The following is a 17,913-nucleotide window of genomic DNA, read 5'->3' on the forward strand; positions in this document are numbered from 1 at the left end:
TGCCATCTGAGCCACACAACTCTATTAAGGACAAGTCTCAGATAAGCAAAGCTTAAAGTACAGTTACTGCTTTCTGGAAGGTAGAAGCAACTTGCAGAAGGCGAAGGCAATAGAAAACGGAAGAGAAGCAACAACTCTTCATGTCCCCTACTTGTTCCAGTGACCCTCTTCCTCTTACCTCTCCTCAAAGAGGCACATTCTGGGTCTTCAACTTAACCTTTCAACATCTCTTGCCTTTCCAAGGATCATACTGCATTTTCTTATAACATTAATTAAATCCACTGCTTACAGCCTTAAGTTTCCCCCACGACCCAACTACAATAGGCCTTCTCCTACTGCAACTGCTCCCTGCCCTCTACCAGACTGGAGATCAGTTCCTATAGGCATCTTTAAGTTATCCTCTAAGATGCCCAAATTTACTTAGATCAGAACGCCTAATGCTCTCCCCACCTACAACCAGCCTTCCTCCTAACACCTTACAAGGAAACACCACCATCCACCTATTGTTTAGGCCCAGTTTTCAATATCTCATTAGAGCCTTCCAGCTTCTCCCAATCTTGCAGTTTGTTTTCAGGTGGCCTCTCTGAAATGCTGACAGAGATAAAAGCACAGATGTTGTGTCCCAATTACATCTTCTCTACTCTTGACAAATACCACGTACACAGTGATTTGTACAGCAGGTTCTCCGAGCCTGCAGCTTCACTACATTCTCAACTATTTACATTTTTTCCCCTCATCCACTGTGTTCAGAAGGTTCCTGGTCTCCTCCTTTTACTAAATCTCAGTGACAAGCTAGCAGGCCATGAATTACATCATCCTGATGTTCTTAAAAACAGTATCTTGAGTACCAACTCCTCCCACACACCCCATGCTTGGAGTCCCCATAAGTATCTTTTGAAGACTGGGATTAAAATTGAGTTCTTCATTAAAATACAGAGGTGTTAGTTCAACAGCAACTTAATGGTTACAGAGCACTGTGGCATTGGCACACCCCTGTTTTCTCCTGTATTTAACTGGGTTCTTACTCTGCAATTGGAATCTCCCTAATAAGAGTCACAGACGGTATCTCCCCTTTGTTCTCCCCACTACCCTTTTCCACATACAGAAAACAGACAGTGCCATGCAATACTGTTCTTGCCTGGATCGTGCCCAAACAGGTGGTAAAACTCTGCCCTTGAAGGTTTTCAATCACCCAGCTAGACAAAATCAAGGCTGATCTGATCTAACGTTGGTGATAACCCTGCTTCAAGCAGGAGGTTATATGAGATAAAGGGTCCTTCCAACCAACACTTCTATGACTCAATGTGCCTCAGTAATATTCAAACCCTGCACAATAACTAATCAACAAGTCTGTTTAGTCAACAGAAAAAACCCCTCTGCTAATTAGAATGACCACCCCTCTTACAAAGCTCTCTCTAATTAATCACATAAAGTGCAGATCTTCCAAAAACAATTTAAGTATAAGGCAAAAGTAGTATCCATGGCTAGATGACCCTCTTTCCCAGGCAATTCAATAGCTACAAACTCTCAGAAAACTTCCAACTGTGAAGCAAGTACATTCTACTGGCAGAACTCTGCTGTAATTGCTAAGCTTTATTTATTCCATGACAGACTGGACTTTCAAGGAACAGAAAATGACAGTGCTGGGACTAGTGTGCAACAATCAATATCAAAACATCATGTAACAGACTTGCTGAATTATGTCTATGCCAGAATGTTTGTCACAATCTACAGTCCCCTGAACCCATACTAGTGCTTTAGAGAAGATACATCGCTACTCAGCTGAATGCCATATGCTCTAACCACATCAGCTCTCTCCATCTTAAAACACAGCTAAAACCAGTGCAGTAACGTTAACACTAACCACAACTTCCTAAGCCCCCTTGTCCTAATGGGCATTAAGCTTATACAGCTACCAGTCCTGCTCTGCCATCCTCAAGGCCATGTAGTGCTGGGAGAGCTGTTTAGGCTGTAAAACATCAAATAAACTAGAAGACTAGCCCAGCTGATTAATAGTTTACCATTCACCTAGCTCACCCTACAACCACATAAAACACTGCAAGTAGGGCTGTGAAAAGGCCTTTTGACAGCAACATCAAGTTAAAGCATTTATTGAAACACATAATATTTGTTACAACCTCAAGAAGTGGTTGGCAGAGTGCACGTGCATCAGTTTCCTTTCTTTTGGTGTGAAAACCACTGGTTAAAGCATAATAGCTATGACAAGTTTGAGACTATGCTTTATATGACACCAATAATGACCTCATCAGAAATATCTAATTGAAGGTATACACTTTAACTTTAACCACTGTCTTTTAGCAACAGTTGGGGAAATAATGGAGTTTCAGAGCCTTGCTCTGTCTAACCTAGCTTTCCCATTTATAATGAACCAGAGTCAGCTTTACATCACATTCTGTCTGCATCAACAGAAGACATTGACAGCATTTCCATTTCTGCTCTAAATTTGAGCAGCAAGGTCCCACACTGTATTCAACACCAGGACCATACTAAGTACATAACTGAATTCATCAACAGAAGCATCTCCATGTTACCACAGAGATTAACTTTTTTCTTCTGTATCTCTTCAAGATTAAAAGTAAAATTACATTTCATACCTGTTCTGATTTGAAGACTGAGAAGGTGATTGGTCTAAACAAAGATGTCTTTACTACAAAGGTACTGCACTTCATGTCTAAAGAAAAGACAATCTCAGCATTTTACAGTTGCACAAGTAGTGAGATAACCTACCACTGACTGTCACAAGCAAACAATGGAAGCAGCCTGAGGTGTTGTTTGTAGCAACTTTACTTCTATATGAAGAGAAAACATCTTAACAGCAGCACCAACTCTTTCTTACTTTTCAAAGTCTGAATATTTATCAGCTTACCCTTTTCTTTGCACTTTAGAAAGCAAACTACTTTCAGCTTCAGAACTATAGAGTTTTCCACACATAACCTGGTTATTATCAAGTGATACACAAAATCACATCAAGATACACATATCCTGACACATACACCTGAAGTTTGAGGAAGCTGTAGCAAAAAGCAACTGAAGTAAAGAGAACGTAGAGCAAAAGCATACCAATGACAGCAGGGCACACACCAAACTAGAAACCAGTTCTTCTGTCAGATACAATGTTGAATAAAGCTGTTTATGCTCTGTAGCTTCCACTTCAAATGAGGAACCTAGTAACACAAGATAGTATTTTCAAGTGTTATTTTATCAAAAAATGCAACTGCACTGTGGAGTCCTATGCCAATCTACAAACAAGAGTCTTGAACATAAGATTTTGAAGTGGGAGATACTTTGACACTAGAGAAAAGCAGCACTACTCCGTAATCAAGGCACAGAATGTCCTGCCTTGTCAACAACACATACTATAAGGTATAAACTCCTGCATGAACACAAGATAAGCAATTTATAGCAATTATGCAGCCATTTAGACTTTAGAAATGCCTGAGCCATACCCCCATTAGATATACTGCAAATGTTGAAGAAAAAAGGAGAGTTGATGTGAACAGTTTTCTGCTTTACTTGTTACCTAACCTTTTTTCCTCTGAAGCCACAAGGAAGCAAGTGAGCAGTGGAGAAGGGACAGAGAACGGCCTCTTTCAGCTGCACTATCAGTTTCTGTACAAAAGACCATAGTTGTCTTCTAGCTTGGAAGAAAGGACTATCATAAGTTACCACATGCAAGTTACGGAAGTCATAACACACAGCAGCTGAATTTGGCAGGGGGGTGAGGAGAGCTGGCTTTTGGTGTGCATTTTTTCGGGGTGTGGTTTTTTGTTTGTTTCAGGTTTTGTTTTCTGAGTTTTTTTTTTTAAATAAAGACTAGTGAACTCTAAGTTGGTGGAAAACAAGAATTTTTTTAAACCCCAAACTAGCTTGGAAGAAGTCTACTGTCTAGCTGATCAGAATGGGTAATACGAGTTATCCTGCAGATAACAACTAGAAAAGTGTATTATCGCAGCAGCAAACATTGTTCTGGACTATGCCTATCCTCATAATGGCAACTATTCTTGAACATACAAAGCAAACATTACAACTATTGTGTATGATTTACTTATTTTCTAACACTCAGCTCCATGGGAAGACTTCCTAAGATTCATAATTGACACTTAACTGCACTCTGGAGAGGGTTATTATTTTGGGTCAATGTGTTGACTAGTTAAGATGCTCATTCTACTTAATCTGGTTAACTTGCAGTACTCAAGAGAAAGGATTACATAGTATTGAAATACAGCAGAATCAAGGCAAGCTTGTGGAGCCTACCGAACAGCTTGTATTCTGATGATATAGGTATCTTAAGCTAGATGCAGAGTATAAATAATACGAAGTGGAATGTTTTGCTTCTGTTCCATTCTAGAGTGCATTTTCACCTAATCTCTAAACAATTAAGTACTTTTCTTTAGATAACTGATGTGCTTACAGCCTATTCCACGCATGACTTTTCCTTCTGTTTGCTCACATGCTTGTGTTTAGTACCACAATGAACGAGATTTACCCAAAGAAGTTTTTCTGCCTCCTCCTAGTTGGATTTTATTAGGACTACCTACCAACCAGCCACCACTGAGACATTTAAAATGAACACTACCCAAGACAGAAGATGGGTTAGCTACAGAAGTTGATCAGGACAACTGCCAACCTACAGATGAAGCCTGGGTGCACACAATGCATTGCTGTAAAAGTCACTGAGCTCCCTGGAATTAACAAAACATGCATAAGCATTTTATGCCATATAGAAAGCATTACTCTGCAACACTGAAGGCAACTCCAGAACTTCTATTGTATCTCACAGCATAGGAGCTCAAAGACGAACCAGAGAGAAGAAAACATTTTTCACATGTTTAAACTGGTACTTACTGCCACAGGAAGCCACGAGACATTAACAAGAATCAAGGGGCTGGACTTTTTATTCAGGGGATGATCAAGAACAGCCAGAGCCCTCTTAAAATCAGTCTTGTTAAAGGTACTTAAACATTCAGCTTCAAGGTTTAAACCAAGCTCGACCATAGGAAATGGCAGCAGGGCCTAATTTGGTAGAGGGGATTATCCCATGTTTAACACCTAAGAGTTTATTTTTTCTGAATCACCCGATACCAGCTATTCTTAGAAAGAGGACACGAGACCAGAGAAGTCTCAGGCCAGTTCCCATGGAAGTGACAGGCAGAGGAAAGTTGTATCATTCATGAGTTAATGACTACCACAAAGCATTTATGTGGGGGACAGAGACTACTATCTATGTAGATTTAGCATTTCTCATCACCCAATTAAGTATTTTCCATTAATCTTTCAAGTAACATTACAGGTTTTGCCCCCCCACCCCACCCCGAGGATACAGTATTAAACTGATAGCAACATACACATAACTTTAAAAAGAAAGCCTGTGCCAAAAGCCTATGAACAGTGCAATCCCTGCTTTATAAAGCAGTAAGGTTTTGCCTCACTGTCTAGATACTGTTGGTACTGTTTATACTCCACACTTCAGCTAATTAACGTGCCATGATAGTTATAGCACTTGCTGCTTACAATGTTATTGAAAATTAAAGAGGTAGACTTTTCAGTTTTACTAGGAAACTTGATTGTCCCCTTATTTTTATTGAAAAATGAAAAGCATTTCTCAATAAGAGCTATTTCCATGCTGAAATTTCAGGCTTGTCTCTCAAATAAACCCCAGCATTTGCTCTAAAACGACTCTATGGAGCTGGGCCCACCAATGCAAAACCACCTTTTCTGCAGGCAAAGAAAGGACGTTCACTAGGAAAGTCGGAAACAGCAGTCCTGGAGGGTCAGGAATAACTGAACAGCAGACTGCCCCGTGGACAACAAGAGCCCATATGCACAGCACTCGAAATGACATAACCTCGGGTTTATGACAGGAGCGGCACGCTAAAATACACTTAAACTCTGACCACAAGTACAGCGGCGGTTCCCCAATAAAAACACCTACTTCCCCCGCGCCCCTACACGCAAACTCGGTTGAACCCTGTAAAGCAGTGACTCGCACTGACCCGCCGCAGCGGCGGACCGCGGGCAGCCTTCACCGCAGGGCGAACCGTTACCGCGGACACAACGGGCCCAGCCCTCACCTCAGCCCCGCCCGAGCCGAGCGGCGGCCTCCGAGCCCGAAGCCCGAGCCCGAGCCTGGGCCCGGCTCCGGCCGCCCCGCCCCGCCCCAGCCCGGACCATCGCCGCCAGCAGCCGAGCGCAGCCGCTAACGGCGCGCCCGAGCGGCAGCCAAGAGGAGCCCCCGGGTCCAGGCCGGCCGGGCCTGCCCCTCGGCCACCGGCGGGCGCGGGCCGGACTCCTCCCACCTGCACACACGGCAGCGGCCAGACAAGCCTAAGCCTCAGCCTCGGCCTCGGCGTCAGCACCGAGACGGGCAGCGCCCCGCGGCAACCCCCACCGCGGCTCGGCCCGGTCCCCCGCCACCCGCGGCCCCTCACCATGGTCGCGCCGCCACCACAAGCCGCCCCCACCAGGAACACCCCGCAGCGCCGCGCACCGTCATGTGACTGCACCGCCCCGCCGCCGCCTTCCCGTTGGTCCGTTCCGAGGAAGTGGTCCACTCCGGGCCGATTGGCCTAAAGGGCGATGATTGGCGGCGGGGCCGGCCAGTCCGCGGCCGAACCTGGTTCCGCGTCGCGGGGCCGCGCGCTGCGGGGGGGAGGGGGAGGGAGCGGCCGCATGGAGCGCGGGGCGGTGCGGCGCCTCGCCGCCCGGCTGGGCCTCACCGAGCCCGGCGTCGTCAGGTACGGCGGGCCGCCCGGCGGGGACTACGGTGCCGCGGGGCGGCTTCCCCTCGGGCGGCCCGGCTGCGGTAGAGCCCCGGGAGCGGCGTCTTCCTCCGGTGGGGCGGGCGGGGGGGGGGTGCCCCAGCCGGGAGTCGGTGCCGTCCTCTCCCGCTGTAGGAGAGCCTGCGCGACGTGCAGCGCTCCCGGTTACTACGCACCGGCTCCAGCCGGCCGCCCCCGCTGTCGGGAGCGTTATTCCCGCCCGGGTAAGCGGGTCCAGCCGCGCGGTGCTGGGCTGCCCCGCGCCCTTGCCGCCGCCTGGCCGGGCTTCGCCGCTGGGCCGGCCTCGGCTGCTCCCGGCGGGTGGACTGGCGAGCCCCAGTAGCCTTCCCGGCACGGCAGCGGCAGCCAAGGCGTGCCTCGCCTCCTTGCAATGCCGGCCTGCCGTCGGTTTCCTTTGGTCCTGGTCGATGTGAGAAAAGCTATCGACCTTGCGGTACATGCGGTTAACGAAGGAGTCGTTTAAGGCGATGAAATGCAGAGCTACCGCTGCAAATTGTTAGAGAAAGGGCAGTGTTATCCTGTGTTTGCCACCCTGTTTAGCGCCCTTTCCCTAAGTGTGTGCTGCAGCCGCTGCTGGAGTCAGGGTGCTGGACGAGGTAGACCTTGAATCAGTTCCCGTCCTGCCATTCTTACTGTCTACTAACTGTGCTTTTGTTAACGAGGGCTTTGTATGCTGGGTGTTTTGCAGAAAAGCTGAAGAGTATCTGCGGCTGTCCCAGGTGAAATGCACAGGATTGATGGCTCAAATGACAGCAACAAGCAGTGCTGTGATGTGCCTGGACCTAGCAGCTAGTTTCATGAAACAACCAGTTGACAAAGTAAGACACAGTATACGACTTGGCTGACTGGTGCATTCTCCATAAGCCCTCTAGAATCACTGTTCTGTGTAGCGTATGTTGGGAGGAGGAAAGGGATAGTAATAACTGACATTAACCCTAGCAGTGTGCTGCTAAACGCAGAGTTAGACCTTTCACTACTCACAGTTTGAAATGGTAGACTGAAGATCAGTGCCGTAGTCACTTCACAAATTCAGCTTGCTTTGTTATAATTTCAGCTCTTCTAGTAACAAATAAACTACCAGCAAGGATATTAAATTTAAGATATGTCTCTTTTACTGTGGGAGGGAAGGAATCGGCTCCAAGGAATCCCTCTCTGTAGTCGTACCTGTAAATATCCATCTACAGACCTGCCAGGTAAATGGCACTGAGCTGCCAAAATAATGTCTGGTACAAGACGTTCATGATTGTCCATTTGCAGACAGAGGAGAATTGAATTGGACCTGACCCTGTGAGGAGTAGCATAAAAGTATTGCTCAACTCTTCAAGTTGCCCAGATCTTGGTTACCTTTGTTTTTAACCACCTTGTGATAAAAGGCCCATGTCATATTGTATGGAAAAGACAAGCCTCATTTCAGTGAAATGGTCTAAAAATAACACTGCATTAAAAGATGCAACATTCCTAGGTGGTTAGTCTTTCTGTGTGCAGTCAAAACTTACATCATTCTTTACACAAATTTGTTTAATATAGTAGTTGAACTTTATGGTGTTGCGTGGTTTCTCCCTAATCTATTTTGGTTGCCTGAATCTTGCTAATTCTCAGGGTTTGTCTTTGTCTTCTTGAAAGAGCTATTTTGTTAAACTCTCTGGTTTGAAGAAGACAACCTACCAGAGCTCCATGAAGTCTTTGGAGTGTTTGCTAGAGGTGAACCCCAGATTGGGAATGCGAGACTTGGCTGTGCAATTCTGCTGCACAGAGGCAATGAGCACCGCTTCAAAAATACTACAGAGGTGAGGAAGCTCTCATGAGCGCAATGGTAACCACTAGTAATATTCCTAGTTCATTAGATGCGTAAGGAGCTTGATGGTTTGAAGGGCCAGGTATCTCCCACTGAGTGGAGTGATGAGGTGAGTTCTAAGCCGTTTATCTAGGCTACTTTTTAGAATACATATTAGAAAGACTTAGTCTGTGAATCTCAGTAAGTCATTGTCTGAGTCCCAGTTCTTCAAGTGGGAATAGTATAGAAAATATAGGACTCTTAGTCGCTGTGTTTGTCTATAGCATCATGCTGTCTTCCATGTCACAGTTCAGAAGTAATGCTCAACAGAAAGAAGTCCTCCCTTCTGGAGAATCAGATCTCTTACAATGAATAGTACCTGTAAAAACAAAAGGTAGAACAATTCAATGGAGATTCAACAGATATAACTAAAATTTTGCACTCTGTAACATCTACTTTAACAAGAGCAATCACTGAAGAGTTCTGTTCTGGAGTACTGTCACCCTGATAGCCCATGGTTAAATGCTGTTAGGGATTTAGAATATTCTGAGTTGCTGGTCAGTGAACAAAGGCTGTGTATGCTTGTTGATGCTTAATACAAACTAAAAAAACCAGCTTGGGGACAGATGTCAATAAAAAATTCTCTAGTGCTGCACATCCATCATGTCATTTTCTGTATTTAAGCCTTCATCTGTGTAATATACATATTAGAAGAGTCAAAGAAACTATAATTCTACCCTCTATAGGATGGATTTATGCAAAGCATCTCATTGTAACTTTTAGATGTAATGTAGAGATAAAAGTGCTGTGTGGATGGGGAGCACAAGACATAGATTTTACTGACCTGCAGTGACCCAGATCCCTAAGTTAAAATACCTTTAATTCAAAAAGAGGAGATGATCCTAATCAGATTGATGATCCTAATTAGATGATCCTAATTCCCTTCCCAAAAGAAGGGAATTCCCTTCTTTTCCCTAGTCTGTTTTGCTCTTCTCAGCCAGTAGCAGCTGTTTCTGCTTCACTGGGTTGCAAAGGAGCAAGTGATCCAACAGGAGACCTGTTTGACTGCTGAGTAGTGCCATGTGACAAATTCATTTCAACAGCTTCATTTGAGGCAAATGCACTATACAATTCTCTCTCTTATTGTTGCTCTAGGTATGAATCCAGCCTCTCTGAAGCACAGCTAATGGACCTTGATTTCTCAAAACCACTTTTTGTAACAGCTGCACTACTCACTGCATGCAGGTGAGTATAGCTTGAGGGATCTTTTGTGCGTTTAAACACCTAGTGAGACACCAAACTGACACAGTGCTTATGGTGTAAGCAGCTGATTCATTCAGCATGTCTGAATAGTCTGAAGGGTCTGCTTAGTGCATTATGCTGCCCTGCTCCTGGAAATGGAGAAGTCTCCAACCTATACTGCATTTGCTTTCAGGAGAAAGCAGAAGTATTATATAAAATATACAGAAAAGAATCTTGAGTTAGTTACCCTAAAATAAATGACATTATGTCTTCCCTAGTGTGTAAGTGTATGCTGTGGGTAATTCTATTAGGACACATCCATGTCAGTAGCTGAAGAACTTCTGTTAGTGTTTTGCACTTCACCCTCCTTCCTCTCAGCCTAACCAGCATAATTCCTTAGTAATATTTTCAGATTTAGTGGGGATTTTTTTCCCACATCAGGATAGATATGAGCTGGGCATAAAGCAAAAAGTGGCTTTTGGTGAGATACTGCTCATGGTGCAAGAATGGCTGCTAGCTTACTTCTGAGCACCAAGAATCAGCCATTCTGAAGAAGGAAAAACCTTTGGGAGATGGATCCAATAGCTTTAGGCCTGCATCAGCTTGAAAGATAGGTGTCAGGAGCACCTGACTCAGCAGACCCTTTGTAAGAATTTGCTTGCATGCAAGTATCTTCCCTCTCAGTATTATGCCTTGTAACAATCTTATTAAGTGATTCAGGTGCTGTGTTGCACAGCTCCTGACTAGTGTTCTTTTGACACAGAGGTCCCATTCAGCTTTTTGCAGTAGTGGGATTTTGTCCTGGTTCCTTCAAAATCTGAAAAGTACCTTTTCCTAATAGAATTTCCTCATGTAACTTGAACTAACCCTGGGTCTCAATTTCTGAGCTGTATTGAGTGAGTAGTGTAGGGGCCTGTTTTTTAAGCAAGTTTGTTTCTGAGTGAGACAAGGATTAGACAGGACGAAAACTCAGGCCTACCTTCCTCATTCTCACAGGCAGTGCTGGTATAGTAAATGTCACCCTTATCTGAGTGATAGTTGCTGGAGTGTTGCTTTGTACAGAGATAACAACTTTCTCTTGTAGGTGTTTGAAGCTAAAAGTGGACAAAACTAAAATGTTAGCTACGTCTGGGGTGAAGAAAGCAATCTTTGACAGGCTGTGCAGTCAGCTGCAGAAGATAAGCCAGCAACTCAGCAGTAAGTTTTTTGGCTTTATCCCTGTAAGACAGCATATCCATCGCCTGGCCTCACAGTGCCCCATCCTTTTCCACTAGTGATTTCATTCTGATCACTTTCAGCCAGACCTGCCCATCCATTCCAACATGTTTCCTGCAGCCCAGTTCCCAGTCACAGGAATTGCTTCTGGGGAAGTCACAACAGCTTAGCATGTGGCAAGGCCAAAAATAAGTATTTTTCTCTCTTCTCAAATGCTTGCTGCTCCTTATGTTCTCTGCTGCTGCAGTTTATTCCCTGCTTCACCTATACTAACTGACCTGTCTTGGATTCCTCCTTCTTGCTTGGTTTCTGCACCCTATTAACATGGCAAAATCACACACAAATTAACATAAACATCGTGCTACCTCTGCTGCTTTGACTGACTCAGTTCTGTGTTTTCCTTTCCCCCACTGCAGGATTAACAAGCCTAATCCTTGCTCTTCTAGTAGTAATTCAGCCATTACCTGACACCATCCCTCCACATACAGTGGGCAGACACGAGGAATCTTTCTCACCTGTTGTTGAACCTGCAGCTCTCTCCACTCCTTTTGTGGAGGAGGAAGATTGAAATATGCCACAGGTCTTCATGTCCTTACATCTCTGCTCCTTCCTACTTACATCCTTTTTCCTTTCCCAGGTTTTCATTCTTCCTCTCCCACTGACGGTACCCCTGTTTCACCCTGTCTTCATGCTTCATATCATGAAGTTTTCTGGAATGTGCTGCTTGAATCCAAACCCAAAAGCTGCTGCTCTCTCCATATGCGTGGACCTTCCCATAGTGCAGTGCCCTATAAAAAAAACCCAAAACCTTACCCCACCACTAAAGCAACTTGGAGTTTCTGTATCAGTTCAGGGAAGAGTGTGCATTTGTATATACGGACAGCCCCCCATGGGTTGTGCGCATCTATAATACAAAGTGTGGAAATGGGATAGAAGGGGAAGAAATAACTGATAATCCTGCCTGAGTAATCAAGAAGGGTAGCAGTGTGGTTTTGGGGTATGAACATGGTGGATCACTGTGGTTACAAATGCAGCAGCAGTGCAGCCAACCAGTCTGTGCAACCCTTGAAGTGTGTTGGCACCTCTGTATGTACAGCTTGGGCATCAGTCTGGACCAGGGAACTGCTCTGACTAATAGACAATACTTCTGGAAGGTGGCACTGCTGTCAAAGAATTGAATGTAGACCGCCACCCTTGAGGCCCCAAACGCCATGCAGAAGCAAAGCAACTTTTTTTTTTTTTTTTTTAGATGATGTTCCACTGGCTGCAGAGACAGCTGAAAGCTTGAATGCCAACCTGGAGCATTGTGAGAAGGAAGATGGTAAGTTGTGTTTATGAACTAAAATCAGCTCACCAGAGCAGTCCTGAGCTTTAATGGTGCTTAATAATATTTTATCATAGAATATCTCAAGGTGGAAGGGACCCATAAGGATTACCAAGTCTAAATCCCTGTTCTTCACAGGACTACCTAAAACTGTATCACATGCCTAAGGGCATCATCCAGATGCTCCTTGAACTCTTGACAGGCTTGGCACCGTGACTTCTCTGGGGAGCCTGTTCCAGTGGCTGACCATACCCTCAGTGAAGAACCTTTTCCTAATCTCCAATCTGAACTTCCCCTGATGCAGCTTCCTTCCATTTCCTTGTGTCCTATGTTTTAGTGGTGTAATATGCCATAATACTCAGTTCACAGCAGCATACTCCAATTCTGCAAACCACTGGCTAATGAAAGGAAAAAGAGAACCTAGCAGAAGGACAGTGGTGTTTATACTGAGTAGTCCTAGTAGAATTAAGGACAAGTCTTCCATTCAGACACAAAGATGAAGAGGTGACTTCTGGCAGATGAGGAGAGCGGCAAACCACAGGATTAGATAATATAGTGCAAGACCCTGTGCTTGTGTCTGTACATTTGCTCACTGCCATGGTTATTGCCAGCGCCATGTTGCCCACGATGGCCTGTCATGGACTTTCTCCTTCTCTCATAGGATCTGAAGATGATAAGGAGATGCCATGTAAACGGCCAAAGACTGAAACAAAGCAAGACTATGAAGAATGGAAAAAGAAAATCCTGGAAAATGCTGTTAAGGCACAAGAGACAAGTAGAAGTACTGTCTCTGTAGTGCCACCTAGTAATATCACTGCTGCTTGCTCACAGTTTTAACTTTCTCTCTGCTCTAACAAGAGTTCAGTGGCATGAGTGATGGCTGCCTGGTAGCCAGCTAATTTTATTTACGAGCTAGTTTTTAAATATTTAAGAATGCTATTTTTAGTAAATGACATCAGAATTGAGGTGATTTTCAAGAAGCCTGACTACTTGCCAGGTGGGTACTGGAGCAGCTATAGCATTAGGTGGTAGAATAGCTTCATTCCTCTTGCTGCAAGAAGCAGGTAACATTCTAATGCCGTGTTAAGTGTAAATAAGTTGTAAGTTACATGCCCTTGTGCCCCTTACTGGAAGTAGTCAGTGAAAAAAGAGGGAGGGGACTAATGGTGCCTTGTTACACTGCAAAATCAGCAGAGGAATTATAAGACTGATAATTTTTATTTTTTTTTTTTACTGTTGAAGAAATATTGTTTAGTCACTGAATTAGACTTATTTTTATGACCTGTATGGGACTGAAGTCTCTTGTGCTTGTAACAGGTCCCAAATATTCCAAGAAACAATAAAGATAGTAGGAGGAAAAGCTTTGTATTGTATCAGGTTCTTGGCACTTGTCATATATAAAACCCTTAGAGCACAAAATAAAAAGACATACAGGAGATGTCTGTTCTTTAAGAAGGAAGATAGCCAGGGGACAAGGATCTTGTCTGGGTAATACAGTTTTTTTGCATCTCACAGTCACAAACTTAGCGAAGAGGAGAGAGTGCCCTGCCCTGTAGTTCTTAGAGGCAACTTCTCTGGTCCTACACTTCCATCCCAGCTACTCAAACTCCAATTTGTGTTAACTACTTTTTGAGAAAAAAAAGTCACAACTTTGGCTGATGTAACTATAATAAAACCAATCCAAGTCTTCTGCCCATTTCTCTTGCATGTTTTCTGCCTGGGATGTGCAAAGAGAAGTTAACTCATAAACCCTTGTTTCAAAACAGCTCAGAAAACCCTAAGTGTCCGTATGAAACAAGATAAATTATCTCATGTCTGAGCATTTAAGATTTAAAACACTGCTCCCATATGAGCTGCTTCTCAACAGTAATTTAATGGCTTGCCAAATGCCTCACTGCTGTGCATTACTCCCTGCTTACCTGGGTGACACTGATTGCACCAGGATTACGATAGTTGATATCATTAACTGCTTTATCTATCAGTGTATGGGGCCAGTTCTTTTTGTCATACTTACTTACTGTTCCAGTAACTCGCAGGTCACCTCTGGTTTGTTCTTTTAGCTTTTTGTAGACCTCAAAGCAGAAACATCCCATAAGGCTGCAGAGGTGGGTTCCATGGTACTGCAGAACAACGTGATGGCTGCCAAATCTAAAGGGATTTCTGTCTATTAGAAATGAAATAGTAATCCTGCTGGCCAGATGCACCTTCTCTTTGTAGAAAATGGAGAGGAGAGAGCATACATTTGTTGCCTTCTTAAAAAATAGAGGAAGGAGCACACAGTAATTGGAAAATTAAAACTTACTGGACATTTTCCTTTCACTTCTCCTCCCAATGCATAAAAAAAGAAATCACTTGAAGCCAACTTTAATTAGCAAGAGCTAATTTCATTCCAGATGAGAGTTCTGAAACGTAACAGTAAGTATTGGGGAACAGACTCCAAACAAATGTCTGATGTGCAGAGAAAGTACTGGATAATTAACCCACATTGAGTAAGAGCTGTAACAAAATGTCTGCCATTTAAAGTCTGATCCAATATGTAGCAGAGGGTCCTCAGAATGGGAGAGAATCCAACCTAGTACATTAGCATTCTGTTGTTAAGACCTGCTCAGAGATACTTTCAGGTTTGTTTGGCAGGGGCGTTAATTTAAACCAAAATGAGGAATAGGCTTGTTCCACTTTAATGGAATTTATTAGTATTAATTCAGAAATATACAGACCAATTAATAGAATCACATTTAGCAAGCAGAACTACTGTGGAAGGAAAACATGAACTAAAGTGGGCCTTCACAGAAGGTGATACATTGTCAAGATTATTTTACTTGATTTTAATAATTTTGCTCTGTCTCAATTCTGGAAATGCTGCAGAAGCGCAGAATTCAGGACTATGCAAAGTGAGAAGCACTGGAGTGGAAAAGATAACTAGACTATGGTAAGCCAGTCTTACAAACCTCCTTATTAGCAACAAACGCTTCTGCAGATTCAAGGGATGTGAAAGTCCATAAAGGTGAAGGGAGCTTTACAGTGATTTGATGCCTTTGCTGGAAAGCTAGTTTTAGTACTATTAGTTTCTGGTTTTCCTAGGAGCCCATCCAGCCCACACTGTGTTTTGCAGAATCTAGAATAGGAATAAAGGAAACCATAGGTTTAATAAATAATGTTATACTTTTAGCTAAGAGGTTGTAAGTGGCTCCAACTCTTTATACATCAGGAAAAAGTTTAAAATCCAAAATAAGTTAGTATTGTTAAGAAAACGTTTAATGTTCAAGAGCAAACTGGGGGAAAAAACAGGCTTCAACCTCCTAACTGGGCTAAAGGCAGAGTCTAGCAACACACCATTTTCCTGCCACTGAACAGCAATAAAACCTGTTTTGCATATCACACCATATTAGTTTCTCAGACTTCACTAAAATTGTCCAAAAGGAAAAAAAAATCCTCAAACTAGAACTTAGAAAATTAAGGGCTGCAGTCACAGCCAATGAGAAGCACTTACAAGTTTTAAATACATACAAAATGATGTCTGGAAATCTTTTCTGGACAACATGAGATCTTTCTGCATAGACCTAATGGTCATTAGGTGATTTTTATTTGTGGCAGTTTCACCTATCTCCCTTCCAACAGTTCAATCAATTCACCATCAGAAAAAGCAGCAGTGGACCGACTGACTTAATTTGTTAGAAAACAGGATTCCTCATACTTCCTAACTATGCAGTGACTATTTTTTAAAGGAGAGAGCAGAATTAAAGAAAAAAAATAAACAACAACCCAAAACTATTCAGTTCTGAGTAGCTGCAGTGAATCATCATCATGATGTTTGGAGGAAGAAGTTAATTTTTGAAAAAATAACAGAAGAAAAGGATATCCCATATCTTTTGTTCTATGTAACAAACATCTGAGGGAAAAATTGTGCCACTGTTGTGGCAATGCTCTGAAATTGATGACATACTTCAGTCATGAAGAAAGTCTTTAGAGATCCCATGCTTGATGTGAGAAACCAGAAAACTGACAAGGTGTTTTCTTGTGTAAACACACCAGCAATACTCTGCAGAATCAAAGCCTTCAGCAAGAAGTCAGCCCCAATAACAGCCATGTTTTTCCATCACTATGTACAACAAATAAAAACTTGTAAATACAAACAAGGTAGCTTCTGCTTTGAGAAATTATTTCAGTGCCTCTTCTTTGAGGTGCTTCTGGAACCTTAGCACTACCACACATAATATTTGAGGAGGACAAACCCAAAACTTTATGTTATAAAACAAAGGGGTAGAAATTATTGAAGATACTGAGTCCTTCCATGGCTTCATATCCATCTCCAAGAGTGGCAGATGCTTCATATAAGCTTAGGCAAGTTTGACAGACATACTCTGAAATCTCTTCAGCCTGTTAGCAGCAGCCACCACATAAAAATGTTTCTGTGAACAAAACAGAACAGTCCAAGTGTGAGTGCAGCTGAGGTAAAGGACCTTTTCTGTGGCTGACATAGATTTTTCTTCTTAATAAATCCATTTACCTCTAGTGACCCACACCTTGTGTGGACTGCAGTGCAGAACAGCTTTGTACTGGGGAACCACTGATGACTGCAGCGCAGATTGCTAGTACTGTGAATTTCTGCAGCATTATTACAAATTGTACAGTGATACGTCTTTAGATTATGTATTTTTTTTTAAATGCAAGTGCAGAAGTCTGTGACCAAAGAGCTGGAGCGCAGGAGTGGAAAAAGTGTAAGGCTCTGGTTTAACTCCTTGGCAAGGAATTACAACTCTCCAGTGACAAAAGAAAAAGAAATGGTCCTCACTGAGTTTTCTTCACATTTCCACAGGCTTCTTTGTAACAAAATCACTGTGTTCACCTTTCAGGATTGATTATCTATAATCCAATAAAGATTCCAATAGAAATTCTTATGTATCACTTCTTCATATAAAATTCAGTTCTGAAGGAGCATGGGGTTATCAGAAAGGTTCTGAGTTCTCTGGATGGGTTTAAGCCTAATTTTATCTCTCTCCCACACTTTTACTCTGCAATGAGAGGCACAAAACTCCCTTATGTTGTATCTCTACTCCCTATTGACAACGGAACAATGCAACTGTTGTCAATGGAAAAAATCTCTCCAACATGAAGAGAAAGAACATTTAATATAAGCTAAGTAGCATTTGAAGTCTCTGAACTTGTAAAGAAAAAAAAATACTAAATGCCAATCAGAAAGAATAAAAATTGAAACCAAACTTGCTAAAATTAGAAGCAGTATCATTCTGCAGGAGAAAAAACTTGATTTACAAATGAAAATAGACTTCCCAAACTCATATTTACAAGAAAGAAGCCTGTGGGCAAAAGTGAGCCAACGCACAAAAAAGGAGGGAATGGGTCTGTCTGTGTTGAGCTGATTTTCCCTCTGGAAGGAGATTTGCCAGACTTTGTCTATTTACCTTCCATTTTCTGTGAGCCATGTAACCCTGGAGCAACAACTGGGACTTCAGGCGAAGCTTGGACTTCTTGGCTTTGGCAGGTAGATTGTTTAACCACTCGTGCTTCAGACACTGCGTTGCACTCATCCGACAGCTGCA

At 43.1% G+C, this 17,913-nt stretch overlaps 3 protein-coding genes across 14 annotated transcripts in view; 1 reads left to right on the forward strand and 2 right to left on the reverse strand.

The window, feature by feature from the left end:
* VPS35 (VPS35 retromer complex component) overlaps positions 1 to 6,612 on the reverse strand; it is a 26,919-nt gene extending 20,307 nt beyond the window's left edge. The window contains exon 1 of one of the 2 annotated variants that reach the window (XM_069793576.1): positions 6,509 to 6,612. In XM_069793576.1, coding sequence (XP_069649677.1) covers positions 6,509 to 6,514 — 6 coding nt within the window. In that variant the 5' untranslated portion in view covers positions 6,515 to 6,612. Of the gene's footprint in view, positions 1 to 6,449 lie in introns of both variants that reach the window. The other variant, XM_069793577.1, reaches the window with a different exon arrangement.
* On the forward strand, positions 6,583 to 14,047 carry ORC6 (origin recognition complex subunit 6). The gene is made up of 7 exons (XM_069793585.1): positions 6,583 to 6,755; positions 7,489 to 7,618; positions 8,424 to 8,587; positions 9,730 to 9,819; positions 10,901 to 11,013; positions 12,281 to 12,352; positions 13,017 to 14,047. The coding sequence occupies exons 1-7, from the start codon at positions 6,598 to 6,600 to the stop codon at positions 13,190 to 13,192; spliced, it is 903 nt and encodes a 300-aa protein (XP_069649686.1). The 5' UTR covers positions 6,583 to 6,597; the 3' UTR covers positions 13,193 to 14,047.
* Positions 14,048 to 14,703: 656 nt separating this feature from the next.
* MYLK3 (myosin light chain kinase 3) overlaps positions 14,704 to 17,913 on the reverse strand; it is a 65,803-nt gene continuing 62,593 nt past the window's right edge. For all 11 annotated transcript variants that reach the window (XM_069793574.1, XM_069793569.1, XM_069793573.1 and 8 more), the window contains 2 exons: positions 17,776 to 17,908; positions 14,704 to 16,764 (listed from right to left, as the gene is read on the reverse strand). In XM_069793574.1, the coding sequence (XP_069649675.1) occupies positions 16,693 to 16,764; positions 17,776 to 17,908 (205 nt within the window). In that variant the 3' untranslated portion in view covers positions 14,704 to 16,692. The remainder of the gene's footprint in view (positions 16,765 to 17,775; positions 17,909 to 17,913) is intronic.

The sequence above is a fragment of the Haliaeetus albicilla genome, chromosome 10 (assembly GCF_947461875.1).
Source record: "Haliaeetus albicilla chromosome 10, bHalAlb1.1, whole genome shotgun sequence".
NCBI lineage: Eukaryota > Metazoa > Chordata > Aves > Accipitriformes > Accipitridae > Haliaeetus > Haliaeetus albicilla.

Excerpts from the sequence above, each read along its gene's own strand:
- ORC6 (XM_069793585.1), top strand. The coding sequence starts at position 6,598 with ATGATTGGCGGCGGGGCCGGCCAGTCCGCGGCCGAACCTGGTTCCGCG. Across the intron at positions 6,756-7,488 it reads ACCGAGCCCGGCGTCGTCAG|AAAAGCTGAAGAGTATCTGC; the intron begins GTACGGCGGGCC and ends GGTGTTTTGCAG. Across the intron at positions 8,588-9,729 it reads GCTTCAAAAATACTACAGAG|GTATGAATCCAGCCTCTCTG; the intron begins GTGAGGAAGCTC and ends TTGTTGCTCTAG.